The sequence below is a fragment of the Sus scrofa genome, chromosome 15, assembly GCF_054392235.1.
Source record: "Sus scrofa isolate SSC_HxYL_T2T_F1_AM1 chromosome 15, Sscrofa_HxYL_maternal_Yorkshire_Landrace_v2.0, whole genome shotgun sequence".
NCBI lineage: Eukaryota > Metazoa > Chordata > Mammalia > Artiodactyla > Suidae > Sus > Sus scrofa.
In genome coordinates this window covers 41151440-41177347 of record NC_139397.1, presented here as the reverse complement: position 1 = coordinate 41177347, position 25908 = coordinate 41151440, and the positions used below count along the sequence as shown (strand labels likewise).

General features: G+C 42.7%; 1 protein-coding gene across 4 annotated transcripts in view; it reads left to right on the top strand.

The window, feature by feature from the left end:
• Window positions 1-25908, top strand: part of CNTNAP5 (contactin associated protein family member 5) — an 865075-nt gene that overhangs the window by 601218 nt on the left and 237949 nt on the right. For 2 of the 4 annotated variants that reach the window (XM_021075830.2, XM_084999089.1), the window contains one exon: window positions 20515-20715. In XM_021075830.2, coding sequence (XP_020931489.2) covers window positions 20515-20715 — 201 coding nt within the window. Of the gene's footprint in view, window positions 1-20514; window positions 21582-25908 lie in introns of all 4 variants that reach the window. The other 2 variants (XR_014829313.1, XR_014829314.1) reach the window with 2 other exon arrangements.

Genomic DNA, 25908 nt, shown 5'->3' with positions numbered 1-25908 from the left:
CAGCTGCACAGCGTTTTTCTTCTGTACAGTATAATTGCGTATTGGTCTGCAAAACTGTTTGTCTGGAACCACTAACTAAAACACATTTCTCTCCTATCTTGACAAATACAATACCCATCTCATGTGTCTAGACCCTTACAGTGATCATCTGGCTCTAGGAGAAGTTTGCAAGGAATGTTAGTTAAATCTTGAAAGCAAAACTTGTTTTCCCTCTTAAATAGTGCCTAATCCATTTGTAGTCCTATACATGTATTTTCACTCTTGCTCTTTTTTTCTCCCCAAAGGCAAAACAATTTTATTGTTAGAAAATTAAAAAGTACAGATTTGCAGAAATATTACAATGAAAAAAATACCTTGACTCTGCTACATTGTGGTAACTACTGAGAAAATCTTGGTAATTATCCTTCCAGAACTCTCTCTCTCTCTCTCTCTCTCTATATATATATATATATATATGTATATATATATATGTATATATATATATATTCATTGTAATCTTTCTGCAAATCTGTACATTTTAATTTTCTAACAGTATTTAATTTTCTGTGTGTGTGTCTTTTTTTTTTTTTTTTCATTTTTGGCTGCCCCATGGCATATGGAGCTCCAGGGCCAGGGATCTGATCCGAGCCACAGTTGTGACCTAGGCTGCAGTTGTGGCAATGCTGGATCCTTAACTCACTGATCTGGGCAGGGGATTGAATCCACATCCTAGTGGTACCAAGATGCCACTGATCCCTTTGCACCACAGAGGTAGCTCCTAATATGTGTATAACAAAGTTCCTAGGCTAGTGGTTAAACCTGTGCCACAGCAGTGACCTGAGCCACAGTTCATTCTTACTCCTATGATGCTCTATTTCTCCCTTCTTTGTCAACAGGCTCTGTTCTCATTAAAACTCATCAAAGTATGCCTGAAGGAGTAGATGGAGCAGCTGTGATTGAAGTCTCTCTGATATTCTACACCTGATTGTGTGGTGGGATTTTGTGTAATAGATTATCATCCAAGTCACTGAGAAAAAGAAAGAAATGTATCCATTTAGCTCCCAAAGTTAGAGTAGTATCACCAAATTTCCAGTGTACATTGGGCTGCACAGGGGTCTGTTGCTCTATAGGACATTAGAGTTACCCAAGGCATAGGATGGGGCAACTCACTGTGGCACATTGATTTCTATCCAGACTTTTTAGTGTGCTGTTAATTTTCAGAAGCTGAATTTTACACCAAAGAGAAGTAGAATTCAGTTGTTGGGGTCATGTACATCCATAATAAAGTTTTGTCTTGGTATCTCCTTTTGGCAGCTCCCTGTTGATTTCCACCCTAAACACTTCTCTTCTAACACACCCCCTCACCTGAGCACACACACACACCAAAAAGGAAATATTAGCTTCCATTACTCCGCCAAATTCTTCTACATGGCATGGTCAAGTTGGGCTCAAGTTTCTATTCTTATTATTATTCTTTTTTTTTTGTCTTTTGGGCCCAAACCCACAGCTACTGAAGTTCCCAGGCTAGGGGTTGAATTGGAGCTGTAGCTGCCAGCCTACACCACAGCCACAGAAACACTGGATCCAAGCCGCACCTGCAACCTATGCCACAGCTCACTGCAATGCCAGATCCTTAACCCACTGATGTGTCCTCATGGATACTGGTTGGGTTCTTTACCGCTGAGCCATAACGGGAAATCCTCGTTTGTTTTCTTAATCATAATTTGGATCGCCATCTTTGCAGAAGAACTGTGGCCAAAACATTGTCCCATGATCACAGACTATGTAAAATTGTGCTGAATATCTACTGGGTCTGGGCTAGTTCAAGAGGCATCACAGAGAAGGAACTGGAATACTTTTTTTTTGCAGATGTGCTAATGAGGCTAGTCAGTTAAAGGAAGAGGATTCCAGTTACAGCCATCAGAGCTCAATCTTCTGCTTCACTCCCTGTGCAGTGCTTCCTATATCAACTCTACAGCAGGGAGGCAACCTTCTCCTGTTTGCATCAAAATGCATCGGGTCATCTGCTCTGGCAGGCTGGGACAAGGTACTGATAAAATGGAAATGATGAAGATAGGATTCCCCAGGGGCACAGAATTTATAATCCCATGTTTTTGAGTTAAAAATACCAACATGTTTAGCCTTTTCCACTTGAACCCATGCCTCACGCAAAAGCCAGGGTGATGTTTTCAAGACAGATCTGACTGGGCCTCCTCACCTGTGTGCAAATGCCTTATTCAGGGCTTAATATTCTTGAAGATCATGGTTGTGAGGATGCAGGAGTTCATGTACCTTTATTAAAAGTCCTGGCACCAGGAGTTCCTGTTGCGGCTCAGCAGATTAAGAACCTGATTAGTATCCATGAGGATGTGGGTTCGATCCCCGGCCTCTCTCAGTAGGTTAAGGGTCTGGCATTGTCCTGAGGTGAGCTGTGTCATAGGTCAGATGCAGCTTGGATCTGGCATTGCTGTGGCTGTGGTGTAGGCTGCCAGCTGCAGCTCCGATTCGACCCCTAGCATGGGAACTTTCATATCCATATGCCATAGATGCAGGCCTTAAAAGGAAAAAAAAAAAAAAAAAAGAAGTCCTAGCACTGCATCTGATACATATTGAATCCTCCCAATTATGATGGTTCTTATCTATTACAATTATTTCTGTGGGTCCACAAGCAAGGTCCTCCTTTGTAGCTCAGGCTTTCCCTTTGTCAATAGATGGTGATGATGATGGCCATTAAGGTCGTCAGGTAGGCAGTGAAACGAGTTAGCGTTTACACAGTGTTGGAGTGACTAACAGAGCAGGTGGTAAAGAAAACGTAGGCTTTTCTCCTTTTCCTCTTTCCTTCGGAAGCATGTCCACTATCTGGGCAGCAGGCCACCTCTGGGGAGGAGGCCAAGGACTGTGTTTCCTGGTAGCACAGGCATCATGTGCTGGTTGACACACACTCGTGGGTGACATGTGTGCTGGCCACTAACAGTTTAATCATTTGGAATAATATTTGTCTTGTTGCTTATATATTTCAGAGGGGCAATTTGCTTACTGTAAATGAAGTATTTTTCAGAGGGACTATTGGGGGCTGAGGAAGAATGGTAATTAAATAGCTTAGAAGAGGGAAGCATTTTTTAAGAATGCCTTTCTCCCGTTTTGGCGCATCCTGCTGTCAGCCAAGGTGCAGTGACAGGTAGAGCTTCTAGAAGGCCAGCCTCTTAGGTGATGCTGGGGAGCGGATCTTCTTGTGTGGAAGGCCTCAGCTTCAAAGTGGTCTCCCTGGAAGAGCGGCACATGGCTTAATCTCCTGCTAAAACGGGCCGTTAAATAAAACTACTAAGTCATAAAGCTGTAACATTAACCTGAAATTAGAGCATTGTCACCTTTGAATTGCCGAGTTTGAACAGGCACTTAGAGAAATTCCTTTCACACACAGTTTGGCACAATGAGCTGACTCTGTGATGGTGGCTGGGAACAGAAGGCAGGGGAGAGAGACAGGGAAAAGGGCTGCAGTGTGGTTTTCCTTTATTGGTTCACTCATTTGTTATCTACCCCATCCCCCTTATGTACTCAGTTCTTGAGTTCCTCTTTTAAACGCTCATTTGTTTTCTCATCCTTTAATTATCTCATTTATTTACTTCCACATTTCTTTTTCATGGGTTTGGTTACTTATCCATTATCCATCCATCCATCATTCATTCAGCTGGTCAGTTTATTCACCAGGCCACTCAGGATTAGCCATTCAAATAGACTCTTTTTTTTTTTTTTTTTTGTCTTTTTAGGGCTGCACCCAAAGCATATGGGAGTTCCCAGGCTAGGGATCCAATTGAAGCTGTAGCCATTGGCCTACGCCAGAGCCACAGCAACACGGGATCTGAGCCACATCTGTGAACTACACCACAGCTCACGGCAACACTGGATCCTTAACTCACTGAACAAGGCCAGGGATCAAACCCACGTCCTCATGGATGCTAGTCGGGTTGGTTAACTCTTGAGCCGTGGGACTCATAGTTCACAGAGAACCATATCACAGAGAACCATATCACAGAGAAATATCTATTTGACTTGATGGAGCGAACCACACAAGTATAAAAAGGGACTCATAGTTCACAGAGAACCATACCTAGTAAACAGATATTTTATCTGGGCAGCAGGCCACCTCTGGGGAGATATTTTATCTGTGTGTGGAAAATGGAACAGAAGCCAATGGGTGGTGCAAAAGAGTACAGAAGAGGCGGTAGTTAAATCAAGGGATACAGGCAGACTAGGGATGATGCTCTGGGAAGATGTGTTTAAAGAGACGCCATCGGAGCTGGAACTTGGTATTTGAAACAGCTGATGTTCAATCAGCATCTGCTAATTGGGGTGTTATGCTGAGCACTTCCCATTCATGATGGCGTTCCGGTTTTCTTACAGTCATGTGAACAAGGTACCATTCCTCCCATTTTATGGAGAAGGGCACTGAAATTCTAAGAGGCTGGATAACTTCTCCAAGTTCTTGCAAGGCGCCAACAGTGAAGCCAGAAGCTGGATCCTCATAGGCAGTTCCATCCCTGGGCCCCTAGGCTAGGTGACATAGATGCTCTGAGGCAGAGAAAGACTCATGTGTCCATGCAGACCTTTTCTTTGGCCTCCAAGGCCCCGTGCATTGGTCAAAGTTCTTCCAGGAGGTGACTCTTCAGGAAGGGGGTCTATATAATACCTTCCTAGTTCATCACTTTACTCGTCTGTCCTTTGGGATAATCATAGTCACCCATTGTGATTTTTTTATACATTTTATTGAAGTCTGATTTATAATGTTGTGCCAATTTCTGCAGTTGTCACAGCAAAGTGACTCAGTTTTTCTGTCTATATGTCTGTCTGTCTGTCCATCTATCTGTGTTCTTTTTGATTTTATCTTCATCATGTCTGTCCCAAGAGATTGGGTATAGTTCCCTGTGCTGTACAGCAGGACCTCATTGCTTGTCTGTTCTAAGTGTAATAGTTTCCATCTTCTAACCCCAAACTCCCAGTCCTTCTCACCCCCTCCCCCTTGGCAACCACAAGCATTTTCTCCATGTCTGTGAGTCTGTTTCTATTTTGCAGATAGGTTCGTTTTTAGATTTCACATGTAAGTGACATAGGTATTTGTCTTTCTCTGACTTATTTTAGTATGAGGATCTCTAAGTCCATCTATATTGCTGCAAATGGCATTAATTTGTACTTTTTTATGGCTGAGTAGTATTCCATTGTATATATAAAATATATGTACCACATCTTCTTTATCCATTCCTCTATCAATGGACATTTAGGTTCCTTCAATTGCTTGGCTATTGTAATCACCTATCATGACTTTTCTGAGCATTAGATGAGAATTATACAAAATAAAGTTCCTTAAATTTTATTTCTCTGAAAAAGGAACTGAGACAAATGTCTAAAATGCCATTTTCTAGGCCTATCCTCAGCAATGATTATTCATTAGGTTTAGGACAGTGATTAAAAATAGCATTTATAGCAAGCACCTTAAGATTTTGGACCTGGGGGACTATCTACATAAAGTGACTAGCACAGAGCATAGTGGGGTTTTTTTTTTTCGCTTTTTACAGCCGAACCCACAACATATGGAAGTTCCCAGGTTAGGGGTTGAATTAGAGCTACAGCTGATGGCCTACACTACAGCCACAGCAACTCAAGATTTGAGCCATGTCTGCAATCTACACCACAGCTCACAACAACGCCGGATCCTTAACGCACTGACCAAGGCCAGGGATTGAACCCAAATCCTCACGGATACTAGTCGGATTCATTACTGCTGAGCCACAAGGGGAACTGCAGTCCATAGTATTTAGTAAGTCACTTTCCTTATTCGTCTTCCCACTTCTAAGCAGGGGACTGGGTGTTCAGGGACTAAAAGTGCTGTTCTTTTTAGGATCTGAACACAAGGCCTGACCCCTTCCTGGTGAACCTCTCACAGCACATTTTTTATTGCAGCTGCCTGGCCAGCCCTTCCTCTAGTGAATGGAGATCAGGACCCAGTCTAATCAGCCACTATTTACTGAGGCTCCCTTGTGCTCAGTGCTTTATAAGCCACTATAAACCACTCACCCCTCTGCCCTAGGATCTCATATGTAGCTTCCAGCTCTTAAAGCTCTTCCATACAGGTTACTCTATTTGATTCCTACAGTTATCCTCTAGATAATCAACAGCCATGGAATCTGGGCAAGTTAACTTCTGTGAGGCTCCCTTTCTTCACCCATATAATAGGCATGACCAGTGACTTACCTCAATGGAATGATGTGCAGATTAAATAAAATTAAATGACAAATGTACCTCATATGGTCCATGAAACAGGTGGCATCCTCTAAGAGCTCCTGAAATAACCAGGATCACCCAGAGACAACATTGCAGGAAGACCTAAATGCTGAGGGACTTCAGAGGCAGGGGTGATCAAGTAAGCCTTCATCAGAGAGGGAGGGCTGAGGTCCAACAGTGAAAGGCAGGTGTCCTGGACTTGGCAGGGAAGAGGAAAAAGGAAAAGTCAATTCTGATGAACTCAGTGGGGTTCTGAATGTGGCAGTGCAAGGAGCAGGTGACCCAGAGCCCTGCACCTTGTCTGAGGGCTCCCAACTCACCTGTATATTCTAGTACACAACTGCCCCTGAACTGAGAATGTTCCTTGTTCAGAAGAGTGAAACGACAAATGGGAGGCACATGTGTCTTCCAGAAAGCTTGCTTGCCCCACTAACTTTTGCCCTGAGCCCTAGGATTTGGGAGAGAGATGATGAATCATGGCAGTGTAGACCTCCCAAAGAATGAAAGAGCCCATGATGTACCAGCAGCTGGGGATCCTAAGTTCTGTGGAGTAGAGGAAGCAGAGGGCCCCTTTGTCCAGGAGCCTATTCATTGCAGTCAGACTCAAGCCTCAGAAGCACCCACCAGCCTTGCCTTCTCCATGCACAGGAGCTTGACTCTCTACATTTATATCTACCTGTCAAGGGAAGCTGGTCAGAAGCATTGGCTCTTAGACTGTGAGACAGTTTCTACATGGATTTTCCATATTAGCTCTGAGAATTCTGTCCATCTCTTGTGTCTTCTATCTGGTTTTGTTCTTCTGGAATGTCATTTTCTCACTTCCTTCTTTAGACCTAGCTCTCATTCCTTCCCCTGTGACTCTCTTTAGCCTGTCACAGTCCCCCCTTGAACTCACATCATCAACACTCATCTACCCAGTCCAGCCTGGGTGGAAAGAGTGAGGGCTTGGCTTGCATTCCAGCATTGGCCCTTCACAGTTGTATTGAGTTCTGTGATGTATGGAGTTACTTGGCCTCTCTGTGACTCAGCTTCCTCCTTTGCAATTAATAATAGCACCTATGGGGAGTTTCCTGGTAGTATAGTGGTTAGGACTCAGCGCTTTCACCACTGTGGCCCAGTTTCAATCCCTGGTCTAGGAACCAAGATCCCACATCAAGCCACTACATGCTGTGACCAAATAATAAATATGAATAATAGAATCTATGTATCAGTTTGTTGTGAGGTTTATGTGAGTAAACCATCAGAAAAAAAGTGCCTGGCGTTATAGACGCAATATGTGTTAGCTTTTTCCATTATCTTTGTTTTCAGTTGAAGTATAGTTGATTTACAATGTTATGTGAGTTTCAGGTGTTCAGCAAAGTATTTCAATTACAAACACACACATGTACATTTCAGATTCTATTTCCCTATAGGTTATTATCAAATATTGAGTGTAGTTCCCTGTACTATACGGTAGGTCCTTGTTGGTTATCTAATTCATGTATAATAGTGTTATATTAATTATTTCAACACTCTGTTCCCAGAAAACTTGACACTGGTTTCTTGGTGTTTCTGTGTATAGAATGATAAAAATAACTAATAACTTTTATGAGTCAACAATACCCAACACACCAAAAGAACCCCTGCACATGAATTCAGTAAGAATAACAAATACTTATGCTTGAAAATGGATGTGCTTCGTGGTGTAAATTGTTGAATTTGATAATGTTTACTAGTTTTTGATTTTTGGTAATTGTTTGGTCAAATAGGTATAGTGGAAGAGGCTTTCTAGTTAAAAGAGACTAAAAGGGTATGAAATATAGACACATATAGGGATGTAGGTGTGTGTGTGTGTGTGCGTGCACTCTTGCAAAAGCCCATGGATCGGGGGTTGCTGAAGCATAGTAGGATAGTTTTAGTATTTACTACACAGGAAGCACCACATCAAGTACTGTCTTATTTTCATCAAAGTTTTTATTCTGAAAAGCCCAAACTTACGGAAAAGTTGCAAGAATACTAAAATGATCATCCATACACTTTTTGCCAAAACTCTCCAAAGTTTGACAGAGTTGCATACATTTGTGCTATTTTCAACTCCCTTTCTCTCCTCTCCTTTTGTCTTTCTCATAGAAAATGTTTTTTTTTTTCTTTTCTGAACTACTTGAAAGCAAATTCCAGATACAGTGATAATTTCAACCTGAAGACTTCACTGGTATCAGATAACAATAGGCACTGTGCTACATCAGCACAAAACTACAGGCAACGAGAAAATAAACATCACTTCAGTTAATGTTATCCAGTACATAAGCCATCTTGTCCCCACAGGCTCTTTTAGAGCAGTGTCTGTTTTTACATTTTTATTTCAAGCAGTATCTATACATGTCTATATGTGTCTATATGTCATACCCTTTTAGTCTCTTTTAACTAGAAAACCTCTTCCACTAAACCATCTTGTTTAGCTTGCTTTTCTTGGCAGACATTAAGTTTTTGAAGAGCATGAGCCAATTGTTAAGTTAAATGTTCCAGAGGGGAGAACATTTGTTCCAGAGGATGGATTGGGGGTTTGGGATTATCAGAGGCAAACTATTTTCTTTTTAGTTTCTCATATTATTTTTTCGTTGAAGTATAGTTGATTTACAATGTTTTGTTTATTTCTGCTATATAGCTAAGTGATTCAGGTATATACATACATTTTTTCTTTTTTAATATTATTTTCCATTATGGTTTATCACAGTATATTGAATATAGTTCCCTGTGCTATTCAGTAGGACCTTATTGTTTACCCATCCTATGTATAATAGCCAACAAGCAGATGTAAGCTAGATATATAGGATGTATAAACAAGAAGGTCCTACTGTATAGTAGAGGGAGCTATATTCAATATCCTATGGTAAACTGTAATGGAAAAGAATATGAAAAAGAGTGTTATATATACTGAATCACTTGGTTGTACACCATAAACTAACACAGCATTGTAAATCAACTATACTTCAATAAAAAATAATTTTTTTTAGAAAGCAAAATGTTCCACATTTGGGGTTTTTCTTGATTAGTTCTTCTCGTTAGGATACTTTGGCAAGAAAATCTTGTGGGTGGCATCTCCCCTCCGAGTCAGGCAGTGTCAATTTGTACCCTGGCTGGGATGCTCTACTCCATCATGTGACTTAAAGGAGGTCCACCAGATCTCTGCTGTGAAGGTGACTTATAATCAGCAAGTAATCTGTGGAGTTCTCTTCAGACATTGTGTGACTATCCTGTACCCAAACCTCTCCTCTCCATCTCTTAACCATCCTGACTGGTCTACGTCATGAGGCTGGCATTTGTAAAATGCCCTTTTCCTAATGCTAACAGCTTCTACATTGATAGCTGTTTGGTTTTTTTGGGTTTTTTTTTTTTTTGCATTCTTGTCTACACAGCTTTTTTTTTTTTTATTTCTCATTCTGTCTCCATTTCCCCTTGCATCAGGAGAGGCTCATATTATTTGACTATAAAATGTTGTTACTATTTTCAATATTTATTGATGTTCAAATTCACCCCCAGAGAGCTAGCAACCGTCCCTTTAATTCTTGTCCTGTGTCTTCCTTCCATGGGCCCATGAATCTTGAAGCCCTGTCATGCTTTCTAGCACAAGATGCTCTAGGATGTTACCTTGAACTTTCCCTGTCTAGATCCAAACTCACCTATTTTCCCAAAGAAGTCTAGTTTTTCTTCTTAGCAAATAGTATTGAAAATTAAGATCTAAGTATTATGTTCACTTATGGCTTCTCAGCCCTTTTTCACTTTCCTCTGATTTGTCCCCTAGCCTGGGAACCTCTATGTGCCTTAGGTGCAGCCATAAAAAGAAAAAAGATTTACTTGAATTTAAAATTTTCTTCCTAGAATATATCCTAAGGATGTATATAGCTAGAGAATACTGTATTTTAAAAATTATTTGAATTATTTTTTTTCTCCTTTGTGGTTATTTTATCTGTTCATTATATAGTTAGGCTTTATTGTTTCTGTTTAATATTCAGTTAGTGTTTGCCTTTTTTATCCTCCATCTAATTTTGTTTGAAATGTGTACAACATTTTCATGTTACAGGAGTATCTACAGTGGTTGACCAGAAACTTGCTGTCACTCATAATGCTTTCACTCTGTTTTTAACTCTCTCTTCTATTTAATCAGTTTATCTGCCTCTGTGTATCCCTTTTTCTCCTTTATTCTTGCACAACATGCAGCATGGACTTTTGCACCTTGATTCCTGGAAATCATTCTAGATTGGTTTAGAGAAATTTTATAGGGTCTTTATTATGGCTACATAGTATTTCACTGTGTCAATTAACTATACTGTATTCAGTCAGAGAGATTTTGTTAGATACTTACTTTTTCCCACAGTATTCTGATCTTAGCAGTAGATAGTCTGGGTGAGTTCAAGTATACATAGAATTTCAAATACATATTTAAACATAGTTTCCTATCATGTATCACTTTTCTGCAGATTTTAAGAGCTGTTCCTAAAGCCAGTAAAAATCTTGGTAGTCTTTTGAATGTTTAGTTTGCTGGTCAGTGAATGCCTACTGTGGGCCAGGTGCTAGGCATGCAAAGACTTATGAGATGTTCTTTTCCCTTGTGGGGTTTCCAGTTCAGCAGGGGTCTGAGTAACAAGTTATTATAGCACTTGAATGAGAAAAGCACAGGATGCTGGTGGAGTTAGGAAAGGCTGGAGATGACACCGGGCTCAGGCAATTGCACTGATACTGGGAGGAACTCCAGAGCAGGGCTGTCAGCTGAAAGATGAATTATTCCACTCTTCTTTGAGCCTTTGTCTTGTCAATAACCTCCAGAACCAGAATGTAAGATCCATGGAAGCAGAGTCGGTAGACTCTTCCATTTCCAGAAAGATTCTTTTCTTTTGTGACCTGGTAAGAGGTGACATAAATGCTGGATAGCCCTTCCTAGAATGAAGGAAGGCCCTTTGCAGTCAGCTCACTGCTCCATGACTTCTTTGCTGGCTCTCTTAGCTCTTGTAAGCAAAGAGTAGGGACTGTTAATTTACTATGCACTTGTGGCCCAGGAACTGGGTTCTATGTATGGTCTCGGAGTCTATTTCACTTAATCTATAGGATGAAGTGTGAGGCAGAGGTTATTTCCCACTTCCATTTTGAGAAATCAGAGGATGAGAGAGTTTGAGGAATGGAACGTTCCAGCATCCCTCAGCTAGTAACTCAAGGAGGGGTTGAGTGCAGGTCTGCAAGAGTGCCTAGCTATTTCCTCAGAACACACCCAGTGACTGCCAGGAGGCTGTGCCTAAAGGCCTCATAGAAGTTCTCCCAGCAACCAAAGCCCTGCCTCTTCTCATCAGGTGACTCAGTCGGAAGCCCCTCCCCCCTCCCCCTGCCCAGGATGGGGCATAACACGCCCCCCCCCCCGCCCCATTTCCACTGGCTGCTGCCAAGCTTTTAGCTTCCATGGAAGCGTCTTTCTGGGAACCAGTCGTACCCACCTTGAGCTCAGGGTCCAGAGTGGCCTTCAGCCTTGCACCCCTCAGTCCCCAACATCGTGCTCTGCACACACTAGAGTCTTTGTAAATTGTCCTTGAATAAACCAGTGACTAAGAAACCAACCAGTAGGATGTAATGCACATCAAACCCCTTCAAGACCATCCCTGCCCCCTCCCCACCAGCCCAAGACCTTAAAACAGATTTCCCAGGTCTCTTTGATTGTGCCACTGACTTTAAAGCAGGAGAAAGAAAAATAACCCCCAAAAAGATACATAAAAAGAAAAGCTTGAGCTAAGTAGTAGAATAAATCACGGTCAAGTATGTCGTCTGGAAATCGTAAAGCCTGTGGTCCAGGCAGGTGGGTGGAGGAGAGGCAGCCTGGAAGGGGGCTCCCAGTCTGTGTCAGCCTCCCCGGCTGTGGTGTCTGCTTCCAGCTAATTCGCCCTGTGTGGAGGCCTTACCGGGAGCCTTATACCGGTAATGGTCCCCTCACTCACCGTCAGCCCATACACTGAAAGCAGCCAGTCTGCAGTGGTTTTAGCAGGCAGGTGTCGGGGACGCTCTCCTGGCCAGCTGGGCCGATCACCAGGGAGAGGGGAAACGGCCCCTGTAGGGATTCTGAAGCCTTTTAAAGAAGTTGAAAACTGGGAGTTCCTTCTGTGCTGGCAAGGGGATAGGTGTCTTTGTCTTGTGAAGCCTGGGATCAAGGTTCAATACCTGGCCCAGTGGGTTAAGGATCTGGCCTTACCACAGCTGTGGCTCTGGTCACAGCTCTGTCTTGGATCTGATTCGTGGCCCAGAAACTCCATAAGCCATGGGGCAGGCAAAAAAGCCCAAAAGAAAAAAATGTTGAAAACTGTTTTCCTCCTGTTGTCTCCTTTCCCTCTGAAGGTTGAGGGGGAGGTGGCATTGACCCTTACCCCCAGCAGAAGTTCCCAGAACTATTTCCCATAATGAAATGATGCCTTCACTCCTGCCTGCATCACTTCATCAGCAGGGCTTGCGGGGAGTTCAAGATGGGTACCCTGAGCCAGGTTCTGCTCAGCTCCGCCATGCCTTGGTTTATGCAGAACTCACAGCGTCATTGTTCAGTGGCTCATGCCCAGCTTACAGATGTGGGACTGAGGCTGGGGGAGGTTCCCTGTCTCTGCCCTGCTGGGAAGTCTGGTTAGTAGCAGGGCTGGCAAGCAGGCCTGTTGATCTTAAAGCCCTGGACTTCCTCCATCACATCAGCCTCCAAGAACCACAGAAGCCCTTTCCAAGCCACTGTTTACTCAGCAGTCATCACCTGTGGTTTAAATGGGGAGATAAGGGACAAACATATGAAAAATTAAATAACTGCTGATGCAAAATGACAGGCGATGTCACTGAGCTGTGCATGCCTAGATGGCAAATGAGTGGTAGAGATGGTGCTTTGAGGGTTATTTAAGCCGTCTTTACACTTGGCATAGAAAATTCACTTTGTCAACACAGATAACTATACCAGAAGTGACCCCAGGGACCTTAATATAGACTTGCTTTATTACAATAGTAGTATAAGTGAACTGGCACACTTTTCAGAGCACTGTAAGCAGCTCCCTACAGTGATTTAAGTTCAATTAAGCTGAGTATTGACAATCTGTAGACTTCTCTTCCTTCCAAGCATTGTGATAGAAAAATTGCAGTGTTCTTTTTTTTTTTTGTTCTGCAAAGAGACAGATATGTGTGTAGAATGAGGTTGTATTAATCAGAGTCATTTCTTGCCTCTTTCTCCTTTTTCACTTTCCTCCTCTTGGCTCTTTCTTCTGAGTGGTGATCTCCATGGTAACAGATGGAACATCTTAGAGCAGCTGTAATTACTATTATTAATAATGATGATGATCATCAAAATAATAATATCAATCAGATAGAATGAGAGCAAGACTAGGCAAGAGAGTTAAGTGGTGGCTCTGTAAGTAAACAATGTACAGTTCCTTAAATGAGAGCAAGAGGAGCTGGGGGGGATCACCTAGAGCCTAGAAGGTTCCTGGAGGGCTTTCCTGGGGTGTAACTGGGGAAGATCTTACCACAGGGGTGAAGATAAAGAGTGTTCCAGGATATCCTACCACCGCCGCTGTGCTGATGCTTTGTGAAACCTCTTTTCCTTTTCTCTTGTTGTTGAGTATGTTTTAATTTTATACCTTGAAAGTTCTTTCACCTTTATGTAATACATGCTGGTGATTAACCCCATCTTGACAAAGACCTCCTGAAATCCTACATGGCGCTCGATGCTAGCCAATGGACAGACAGTCTACAGGCAAAAGGCCCTGTTGATGTCCATTCTCAAGGAAGACAGTGTACAGTTTATCACCACCCACTCCCACCACCACCACCAGGCCTCGCTTGGGCATCCCCTGCTGGTGATTGCAAGAGTGCTTACAACAGCATCAAACACTCGTCACCCTCACGTGTGCCACTTTCCCCCAAACCAGGCTGAGCTTCTGTAGGCATTAAGCACTGCACCATCTTCCTGTGTGTGTACTCTGCACAGAATGACCTATACTTTTCACATCCTGGGAGGCCGCATAGCTTTTAGGGAAATAAACCTAAAAGCTAAGTTCACAAAGCAATATGGAAAATACCTTGACAGTCTTCCTAACAACCTGTGTCATGTCTTTGAAATGATGCCTTGGACCTTTTTAACACCTGCTGTTTGATGGCCTCTGGCCTGGAACTCCTTTATGCTTAAAGGTGGCTTAATAATACCTCCTGGGGATTTGGTTCCGGCATCGTTTACACTCAAGACAGTGCATCAGGCTGAAGGCTGCTTTTAAACAGCAAATGTTTTGATTTGTATTTCTCTAATAATTAGTGATGTTGAGCATTTTTTCATGTGCCTACTGGTGATCTGTATGTATTCTTTGGAGAAATGTCCATTTATGTCTTCTGCCCATTTTTCCAGTTTTCATTTGGGTTGCTTTTTTGTTGTTGTTGTTGTTCTTGGGTTGTATGAGCTGTTTGTATTATTTTGGAAATTATTCTCATACTAAGTGAAGTCAGTTAGAAAGAGAAAGACAAATTCAATATGATATCACTTATATGTGGAATCTAAAATATGGCACAAATGAACCTATCTATAGAACAGATATGAAGAATACACTTGTGGTTGCCAAGGGGGAGAAGGGAGGGAGTAGGCTCGACTGAGAGTTTGAGGTCAGTAGATGCAAACTATTATATTTAAAATGGACAAGCAGTGAAGTCCTGCTGTATAGCACAGGGAACTATATCCAGTCTCCTGGGATAGACCATGATGGAAGACAGTATGAAAAAAAATTATATATGTATATATGACTTTTTCTATGCTATACAGCAGAAATTGACACAATACTGTAAATCAGATATACTCTAAGAAGAAAGAAAATGTTTTGTTTTTATTTTTTAATGAGATGTACTTGACACACAACTGTGTAAGTTGAAGGTGTACATGTATTAATTTGATACATATGTATTTCAGTATGATTACTATGGTAATATTAGCTTATAATTCTATTACGTAACATAATTATCTTTTTTTTTCTCTAATGGGAGCAATTAAGATCTAGTCTCATAGCAGCGTTGAAGTTTATAATACAGTATTGTTGACTGTAGTCATTATGCTCTGTATTAGATCTCCAGAACTTATTTATCTGCTAATCACAAGTTTATGCACTTAAACATCTCTCCATTTTCCCAAAGCTCTAGTAATTAAACCAGTATGATATTGGTATAAATATAACCACATGTACCAGTAGAACAGAATAGAGAGCCCAGAAATAAGCCCTCATATAAATGGTCAAGTGATATTGGACAAGGGAGCCCAGAACATTCAATGGATAAGGGACAGTCTCTTCAACAAATGATGTGAGAAACTGGACAACCATATACAGAAAAATGAAATTGGACCCCCATCTTATACCACTTAAAAATTAACTGGGAAAGATTAGACTTCAATATAAGACCCAATAGCATAAAACCCGAGAAGAGAACATAGGAAAGAAGCCCCCTTATTGCTAGTCTTGGCAATGACTTTTTTGACTCTGACAGCAAAAGCAAAATACACAAAAGGAAGAATCAGCAGGTGGGACTACATCAGACTAAAACACTTTTGCACAGCCAAAGAGAGCCAGTATCATGAAAAGGCAACAGGAGAAATGAGAGAAAATTGGAGTTCCCATTGTGGCTCAGCAGTTAATGGACCCTACTAGGATCCATGAAGATGCATGTTCTATCCCTGACCTCGCTCTGTGGGTTAAGGATCTGGCATTGCCATGAGCTATGGTATAGAACACAGACTTGGCTGGGATCTGGCCTTGCTGTGGCTGTGGTGTAGGCCAGCAGCTGTAGCTCCGATTTGACCCCTAGCCTGAGAGCTTCCATATGCCACAGACATGGCCCTAAAAAGAAATGAGAGAAAATATTTGCAAGCAATGTTGGATAAAAAGGCACATATTTTGTATACATAATAGGAGTTCTCTGGTGGCCTAGCAGGTTAAAGACTGGGCATTGTCACTGCTGTGGCAGTTTCAATCTCTGGCCCAGGAATTTCCACATGCCCTGACTGTGGCCATCCCAATTTTTTTAAGTTACATAATAAATTATTTTAGACTAATATCTTTAGTAAATTGAATGGGTTTCTCCCAGTTCAAAGATCTTCAAATACTGTCCTCTCTTAAGAACTTGTCTTGGGTAGTTTAATATCTGTATTCCCCTGGGCAAGTTAGAAAGACAGGGTGTGTGTCTCATCATGGGACTGAACAGCGGTATCCAGTAGAAGTTGTAGGAAGTGTACTGGGTAGCAAACCTTTGTATCAGGGTGATGGTTTTCTAGGTTTCTGGGTCTGTGAGGACCCAACAACAAATTCTGTTGTAGACATTTCAGGAAATGCAAGGGGTAAACATAAATACAGAGACATGTGAGGCTATTTCAGAGTGAGAAGGTGATTGAACTAAAGGGTAATTATTTATGCTAATTACAGCAGCAGCTGTATTACAAAAGGTTGTATGTAGTCCAGGCTGCTAGCTAACCTCACTACTGTCTGAAATTCTCACCCCCAACTCTCCAGGGAGTGAAGTCCCAGCCCTCATTTTATTTTCACTGAAAAGTTCTCATGTAAAGAGTCTTACTCTTTGGCATGCCAGGCAGCCAGTTAAGGGTCCAGGTAAAACATGATACCGAGTTGTTATAATATGACCATGGATGGAGAGAGTAATATAAATATCCCATTTCCCAATGAGGAAACTTGGGAGATATATATAACTTGCCCAGAGTCTTAGGGCTGACATGTAGCAGAATACAGATTCCCATCAGATGGTCAGCTTTAAAGCCAGGCTGTCTCAGGATACCTCAGAGCCCTAGATGCATCTCTAGAGACTGGAGCCTTGATATTTGACAAGAGAGCCAAGAACACTCAATGGACAAAGGACAGTCTCTTCCTGCCCTAGCACCGAGGATGGGTGTCCTGTAGTGGAGGGTTTGGGGCTGGAGGCCGGCCAGCCTGAGGCAGTGATTGGAGCCTCCTGGAGGGTTTTACGCTGCTCTTTCAATCCTAGCCTTTAGACCATTTACTCCTTGGTCTCGTCATGAAACTGGACCTTGAGTTATAGGGAACCCTCTGTTTGTTTCCTTGTGTGGGAGGGTGTCCAAGTTCACAGAACTGCCAAAGGGAAGTGTTTTCTGATCTGGGTCTTTGGAATCTGGCGTATTTTCCCCAGGGATCTGCAGAGGGAGGGTCAGGTTTGGTTTGTCTCCCCTTTAGGTGTTTGTAGGTCTTTCTGGTCTGGGAAAGAACCGTGTTAGTACAAGGTGTTGTGAAGACTACAAGTGGCTGGACAGCTTCTCTTTTTGATACTGTCGTTAATATCATCATCTCATAGCTGTGAGCTCCATGAGATGGACATACTATCTGCCTTGATCTAAGAGACACACAGAGATTTTGTGCTGAATGCCTAGTTACCTAGTTACTAGTGCAGCTTCTCATACACATTCCCTCACCTAATCTTTACAGCCACCCTGTGCTGTTGGCATTGCAGCCCCTTTTAAGTATTGCTGATGAGGAAACAGAACTTTTGAGAAGTAATGGGTTTGCCGGAGGCTGCTTCACCAGAAAGTGTACAGCTGGTAGGAAAACCCAACCTCCTGACCCCAGAGCCCAGGCTCTGTACACTCATCTGAATTTATCACATTGAACTTTTAGCTCATTGCATATATAGGTCCATGGATGGATCTCCTGCCATCCACCTAAAAGACTATTCAAAATTAATCTTAACCTGTGTGAAAACCCCTCATCCAGCCCTTGCCTCACTAAAACCACCTGTCCCTGTACTACACAAACATCAGGAACATCCACCATCATAGGGGGCTCTCCTGAGTCACAGTGACCTCTGACCTTTAACCTTTGGTCAAGTTTCAGGGCTTTACCTGCACTGCTACTCATGAACTGGAGGGAAAAAAAATCTAGAAAGTTATAAAAATAATATTTCATTGTCTCCTGGTTTTTATTCTTGACACTGCTCTCTCCCAGGAGAAAAATAATGAGAGGACAAAGGGCATCTTTGAGATGAAAGCCAGCTAAGAGGCCCTGGATCTCAAGTAATTGTCCCTCTTTCCATGGCTCAGTCTGTGTGGTGAGGGCTTGTGATGTCTGTTAAGTGAATTGTGGAGGCCACTTTGGAGCTAGTCCTTTGTCCCTTCTGTACATTGCATAGAGCACAAATTGCCCATAGATGAACTACTAAAACTTCAGTTCCCAGGGCCCAGAGGGTGGGATTAGCGGCATTAGTGGGTTTAAGATAAAAGGTTGTGTCTCTGACATGGCTTCATTTTAAATCTTGCCAAAGGAAAGGAAAATCCTTGTACATTTGAAAGGAAATCCAAATTTATATGAGTTAATGATGTTTTGTGGACCCCTTTTGGAATCAGAGATTTGGACACAGACTGGGACAAATTTATTTTCTCTCCCTATATCTATATCTGTACTGGTATCTTTATTTATATTGACATCTACCATGATTGTTATGAGAACTGGGGATAATGTATATAAAATGCCCCAGTATGGAGTAGTAACATGGTATCTATTATTAGATATTTGATTTCCATTTCTTCTGTTCCATGGACATTTCAAAATTGTCAGTCTTTATTTCTCCCCTTACAGTATTGCATTATTATTATTATTATTATTATTATTATTATTATTATTATTATTATTTTTAGGGCCACACCCATGGCACATGGAAGTTCCTAGGCTACAGGCCAGATTGGAGCTGCAGCTGCCAGCCTACACCACAGCCAAAGCAATGCAGGATCCAAGCTGCATCTATGACCTACACCACCGCTTACTGCAAAGCCGGATCCTTAACCCACTGAGCAAGACAGGGATCGAACCTGCATCTTCATGGGTACTAGTCAGGTTCATTACCAAAGAGCCACAATGGGAACGTCCCAGTGTTGCATTATTGAGAAGTTACTTTCCTTTGGTTATTTTATCAGCGTTTGTCTATATTGGCACCAACATTTTTGGAGTCTTGGGTTAATTATTTGTGTAACATTATTTTTAACCTATATCAATCTTATTTTTGCTTTCAGAATCAAAATCCAATAGCCATCATTCTGATTTTTGTTTAGACTTTATAGAAAATGCCTTTCTGTCTCAATTAAACATTGGAGACCTGTGGGTTATCTGTGAGCTGGTTTTAGGAAACACTGTTAAGATGAACCAGAATATCTGAGCAGAGTTCAAGTTTATGCTGCAACAAATATTTTCTTTTTTAGGAGTTGGGACATATTTTAAAGATAAATGAGACCAAACTTTCTCTTCCTCTTCTTTCTAATATAATGAAACTGAAGTGCAGGACAATGAAGTTATTTATTCCACTTTGTATACTGAGTAAGGTTTGAGGAAGTATTAAGACTGGGAATTCCTGGAATTGCCATTGTGGTGCACTGGGATTGGCAGTGTCTTGGGAGCTCTGGGATACAGGTTCAGTCTCTGGCCCAGCATAGTGGGTTAAGGATCCGGCATTGCCACAACTAGGTCTCAACTGTGGCAGATCTCATCTCTGGCCCAGAAACTCCATATGCTTTAGGGCAGCCAAAAAAAACTTCCTGGGGATCCCAGTTGCCTTTTTTTTTTTCTTTTCTTTTTCACAGCCAAGAGGCACAATGCTGCTTCTAAGTAGTACTGAATAGAAAGGGCAGTTAACAGTAATGTTTGTGCTTATCATTCTTGTCTAACAGATTTGCCTTGGGTCATTTTTTTTTTTTCCTAGACCTTGGCTTCCTAATTTGTAAAACTAAGTAGGTGAGAGAGAAGGAAACTGCATGATGCTGGACTAGGTTCTTTTCCAGCTCTGAGCATCTATGAAGAGTAATGATGTTAGTGTGGGCAAGATTCTCAGATGGCAAAAGCCTTTCAAGTCTTCCTGTTTCCTCTTTCACTTTATTTGTGAGCATGTTCAGAATCCAGTTCTATGTCCAAATGTCATCAATGTTTCAGTCTAGGTTATTATTCCAGCAGGTCTGCTGCACCCCAGATCCTACCTTGTGACTTCCTAACTTCTTTTTATTTAGTCCTGAAGATAATTAATCCTCCTACTAACTCTGACTGGAGCTCTAGAGAAACAAAAGCTCTCTGGTCAAGTTCTTCGCATGTGTGGAGGAGTCAGGTGGCCATTAATGGTTGCCCATCCAGCCAAGCATTTACCCCGTGCACCATCATCTTCCCTCTCCACCCTCTGCCCCCAGCTTTGCGGAGGTCTTTGAGCCTGATCCTCTCTTGACCTTCCTTGGGTTGTGTTTTCTGGCAGAGGACAAGATCTGGACATCAGTGCAGCACAACCACATGGAGCTGACCCACGTGCGAGGTGCCAGTGCTGAGAAGCCTTACTCCATGGTTCTGGACTACAAAGGCAGCCTGGAGCAGCTGACAGCTGTTATTGACGGCTCAGAGCACTGCGAGCAGGAGGTGGCTTACCACTGCAAGAGATCCCGCCTGCTCAACACGCCCGGTAAGGACCAAGCCCCCAGTGCCCTTGGCCCACCCACACAGAGTGGCTGCAGGGTGATGGCTACGCCCAGTAACCTAGGAATGTCCAGGAGGGGGGGTGCTTGCTGATGAGAGGACTGAGCCACAGAGGTTTTCTCTGCGACGGAGGGTGGAGACAGGTGCCATCGGAGAGGACCTGATGACCTGCCTCCCATCCCCAGGTGTGACCCCAGAGCGGCCTGTAGCCTCTCCAGTTTTCCTTCTCATCCTCAAATAAGCAAGAGTGACGACACCCATCTTGCAATAGTTGTGAGGGCAAAACCTTTCTTGAGAGCAGAGGCACTGAGAGAGAGCATTTGAACTAGACCTAGAAAGTGTGAACGTGGACACGGGATTTCTGGTGGATGAGAAGTTATTAAGGATCTCAGCACAGTCATCAGAGAATGTTAGTTTTGTCTGGGCTCCATGCTGCACATGGAGCAGTAAGTAAGGAGGTTCACAGGGCAGACAGGCACAGTCCTCTGTGTTTGCAGCTTGCTGTGCTCCTGTTTCCTGAAAAGTGCAGGCCTCTTTAAAGGAGATGACTCTTTATTTATTTACGTATGTATTTAAGTTTTTTTGGCCATGCACACAGCATGTAGAAGTTACCTTGGGCCAGGGATCAAACCCAAGCTACAGCAGTGCCCTGGGCCGCAGCAGTGATAATGCTGGATCCTTAACAACTGAGCCACCAGGGAACTCTGTAGCTTTTTTTCTTTTTTTTGCTTTCTTTTTTTGGGGTGGGGGGGTCCACACCTATGGCATATGGAAGTTCCTAGGCTAGGGGTTGAATCAGAGCAGCTGCTGGCCTACTCCACACCACAGTAACACCAGATCCGAGCCCCATCTGTGATCTACGCCACAGCTCAGGGCAATGCTGGATCCTTAACCCATTGAGGGGGCCAGGGATGAACCCACATCCTCATGGATACTAGTCAGGTTCATTACTGCTGAGCCACAGTGGGAGGCCCCTCCATAACTGTTTTTAAAAAATAAAGTATACTTTTAGGAAAAAAATATATATATAAACTTTATTTATTGTTCTCCTATGGTTAGTTTTTAGCATGAATGGTTTGATTGAATTATTAAAGGGTGGCAGATAAAACCGATCAAAACTCAAAAGTGTTTTGTAAAATGTCAGGAGGGCTTTGCCAAAGTCAATGCATTGCATGCCCTGGGGTCAGTGACTTCTGTGAATATCACTGTGTCATTTGATTAACGGCAGGAAAAAAAAAGGCCGGGTGCCACAGGATGTGAAATATCCAACAAAGGGTGTCAGAATCTTTAGCCTCAAGAGGAACTCAGGATCCAGTGCTTGAGAGTGAGGAATTTTTGAAAGAAAATTAGGCAATGAAATGTCAACAAAGCAGAAATGCTAGAAGCCTAACTAAACAGAACCCACCCACCGCCTCACTGATCTGGAATCTTCAGGGAAGATGTTGTTCCACATAAGTGCATTTTCCAGATAACTGTCACTTATCCCTTTAAGCACCCAAACTGTCTTTAAAGAATTTTTAACTGTTTGAAATGAAAATCTTTCTCAAATGGATTACACGCTTCCTTGCCTTCTTAAACGGAGAATTCTGAACATAAAATGTAACCTTTTCTTGATGACTCAGGATCATCGTTGTGGAAATTGAATTGCTGTGCTCTTGGACTCAGCTGTTCTCACAGGCCCATCAGATCAGAGGCCCAGCCTGGGCCTCTCCTCCCAGCATCTCAGGGGCTCAGCGTTTGTGTTAGTGCACATCTCTCTCTGCTGGCCTCAAGCCTGTATGTCTCACCGCTCCACAGTCTTTGCTGAGCACTGTGTCTACAAAACCAGCCCACCCTCTTTTCCTTGTGTGGTCTCCACTTTCCTAAGGATTGCTTTTGGTGGAATTCAAGGGAAAATGGGATTATGTTCATTCTGACCATAGGATTTCCTTTAGTGTGTACATCCTCTTATATCAGTTTGATTTTACCATTGCCTTTGTGTGTGCTTGTTTTTAAAGTGAAGTGTGGTTGATTTACAAGGTTGTGTGAGTTTTAGGTTTTCAGCAAAGTGAGTCAGTTATGCATATATGTATATCTGTAGTTTTTCTGATTATTTTCCCTTATAGGTTATTACAAGATACATATACAGAGAACTATACTCAATATAGTTATAGGTCCTTGTTGTCTATCTTGTAGATAGTAGTGTGTATCTGTTCTTCCTAAACTCCTAATTTATCCCTCCCCCTCTTTCCTCTTTGGTAACCATAAGTTTGTTTTCTTTGTCTGTGAGTCTGTTTCTGTTCTGTAAATAAGTTCATTGTATAATTTTTAAAATTAGCCTCCACATATAAGTGATGTCATATAATACTTGTCTTTGTCAGACTCACTTCACTTGGTATATCTCTAGATACATCCATGTTGCTTCAAATGACATTATTTCATTATTTTTCATGACTGAGTAGTATACCATTATGTATGTATCATATCTTCTTGATCCATTCTTCTGTCAATATTCACTTAGGTTGCTTTTGTGTCTTGGCTGTTGTGAACAGTACATGCTTTTTTTCTGACTCACTTGTCATAAATTCCCTGAGCTTATCTTGGTGGTAGGACATGGATTAGGAAATAGGCCATATGGAGAGTAATGCTTGACTCTGCCTCTTACCAGTGATGTCATCTTGGGGAAGATGCTAAATGTTCACAGTTTCAATTTTATCATCCTAATGATTTACATGGAAATCCTGAACAAATACATCTGATATAATGCCTGAAGGAAAAATGTACTCTGTATTCCTTGTACCACGTCTGGCCCATGTCAGGTGTTCAACAAACACTGGTGCAACATTTCCTTCCTTGCTTCCAGCTTCCACCCTAGCATAGTAGGTCCAAAATTGGCTCTGCAGTTAGGAAGCATGTTCAAAGGAATACTTCATTTCTAGTTTGACAGTGTTGATAGAATAACTACAATAATTAGAACTCATGCATGCAGATAAAGTCACCACCTAGAGGAGGGCAATGTTGTGGCCTGAAGACATTGTCCCTCATCTATATTCACCAAAATACAGAGGGAACATACTGTCTTTGCTTTGGGGTTTGAGGAAAGTCCTCATTTGTCCTCTTTGCCCCATTGGGTTATGGATCAAATGAGAGAAAAAGGAGGACAGTGAACATGCAGAGACAGTATCTACATGCTTCTGGTGCTCTGGCTTGGAAAACTGTGGAAGAAGGCCAAGGGGCCCTCCTCATCTCTTGGCTCCTACCTGCAAACCAGACAGTGTTTGTGTGTGGTGTGGGGTGTAGACTGACAACCCTGTAAAGATGTGGTCCCAACCTCCCACCCCTCAGAGAGGGGACAGAGCCCCAGCTCAGGTATGTCATCTCACAGAAGCAGGTGGAGAGAATCCTGGGCACAGAAAGCTGAGAACCAGCCCCTGTGATACTGCCTCAGCTGGGCTGCAGTCACAAAACATCCCAGACAGCCAGCTTTCAAAAAGCTGGAATCTCAGGTTGATTCTCACAGCTCTGGAGGTGGGTCTCATGATCAGGGCACCAGCCCCCTTGGTTTCTTGGGAGGACCTCTTCTCAGCTGCAGACAGCTTACTTTTTGCTGTCTTCTCAGACAGCAGAGAGTGCAAGAGCTTTGTGGGGTTCCTTTTATAAGGGCACTAATCCCATTCATGAGGGCCCCATCCACATGACTGAGCCACCTGTCAAAGGCCCTACCTCCCGACACCCTCACATGGGGTTTAGGGGTTCAACCTATGGATTTTGGAGGGATGCAAACATCCAGTCTATAACAGGCACAAACTTGCAGGGATGTTTCCCTAAATTCTTTATTAAGACAACCCCTCCCTGCCTGGGAAGAGCAGAGAGAGAAGAGGAGAGGGCTCGAGGCCACCTTCTGCCTATGTACCTGCCCTGCAAGAGTGTGTCCTTTATCTGCTGAAGCTAGGGCCCCCTGTGAAACTGTTTTACTAACAATATTTGTCACACACACACACACACACACACATGGTATACTGATATACCTTCCCATTTCAGTAAATATACCTTTAGGGTTTTCCATTCTATGGATGTACCACGAAATTAACAAATCCGTCTTGGAGAGATTTAGATGGTTCCCGTTTTTTCACTACTACACATGGTACCAAGACACTTTTGCACCTAGATCTCTATATGCCAGCCCAGCAAGCTCCTTAGATGAATTCCTTGAGGTGCCATTCCCAGGGCAGAACATGTGGGTATCCTTACGACTTTTCCATATAGGCATCTGCCCTGTGTCAGGCTTGTACTGATTTATACTCTGAACATCACTGTGGGATTTGAGTGCCTATCTCAAACAACAGGCTTTATCACTTTATTTCAACTCTGGGATCTCATACCTGCAGAGGAAGATCAAAAACAATGATAAATATTTGTTGTTAATTTAAAAATATGTGTACTCTGACCAGCATAGCTCATTGGAGGAGATACTATGAGTAGCCGAGATTAGTAAGAGAAGTAAGATATTACAAGTTGTGGCTACAGTGGACTCAGGTCAATAGCAGGAAAGGATGAAGGATGTCTTCTCGTTATAGATTCTCCTCTGTGCTAGGCACACAGGTAATGATAGGAAGAGGAAAAAGAAGAGAAGATGAGAGAGAGATAAATAACCATTTCTGATGTTTGAGGGTACATGCGGGGGGTTGTACAGTATAATTTCTAATCCAATGATCATCCTGCACAGTCAGGGTTGTCCCATCCAGCATGCCAGGAAACAGCCTTAGAGAGCGAGATGCTTGGTCAGCACCCCCACAGCTGACCTGGTTCTTGTACCCAGCTCTGCCTGCCTGACGTCAAAGCAAGGAGGTGACTTTGGACCCACCACACAAAATTCAGAGAGCCAATGGTTTAAGGAAATGGGGTTATCAGAGAATACCCAAATTTGTATGAATTTCTGTTTTTTATAACAACATGTAGATGCAGAGAAAGGCAGGTCACCAGGGCTACCTGTGCCAAGGCTGTGTGATTCTCGGGGCGGCTTGAGAAGGGCAAGGTCCTGGGTGTCTTCAGAGGCTGGCAGTGCCCGGGCTCACATGCTGCAGCTCATGGCCCACACCCCCTCCATGTGTCCCCATGGACCCCAGAGCCTCCTTCTGTGTCCCTCCCTCTGCTATGGCCTCTGGCTCTAGTTCCGTTCTTCTAGTGTCAACAGAAGCAG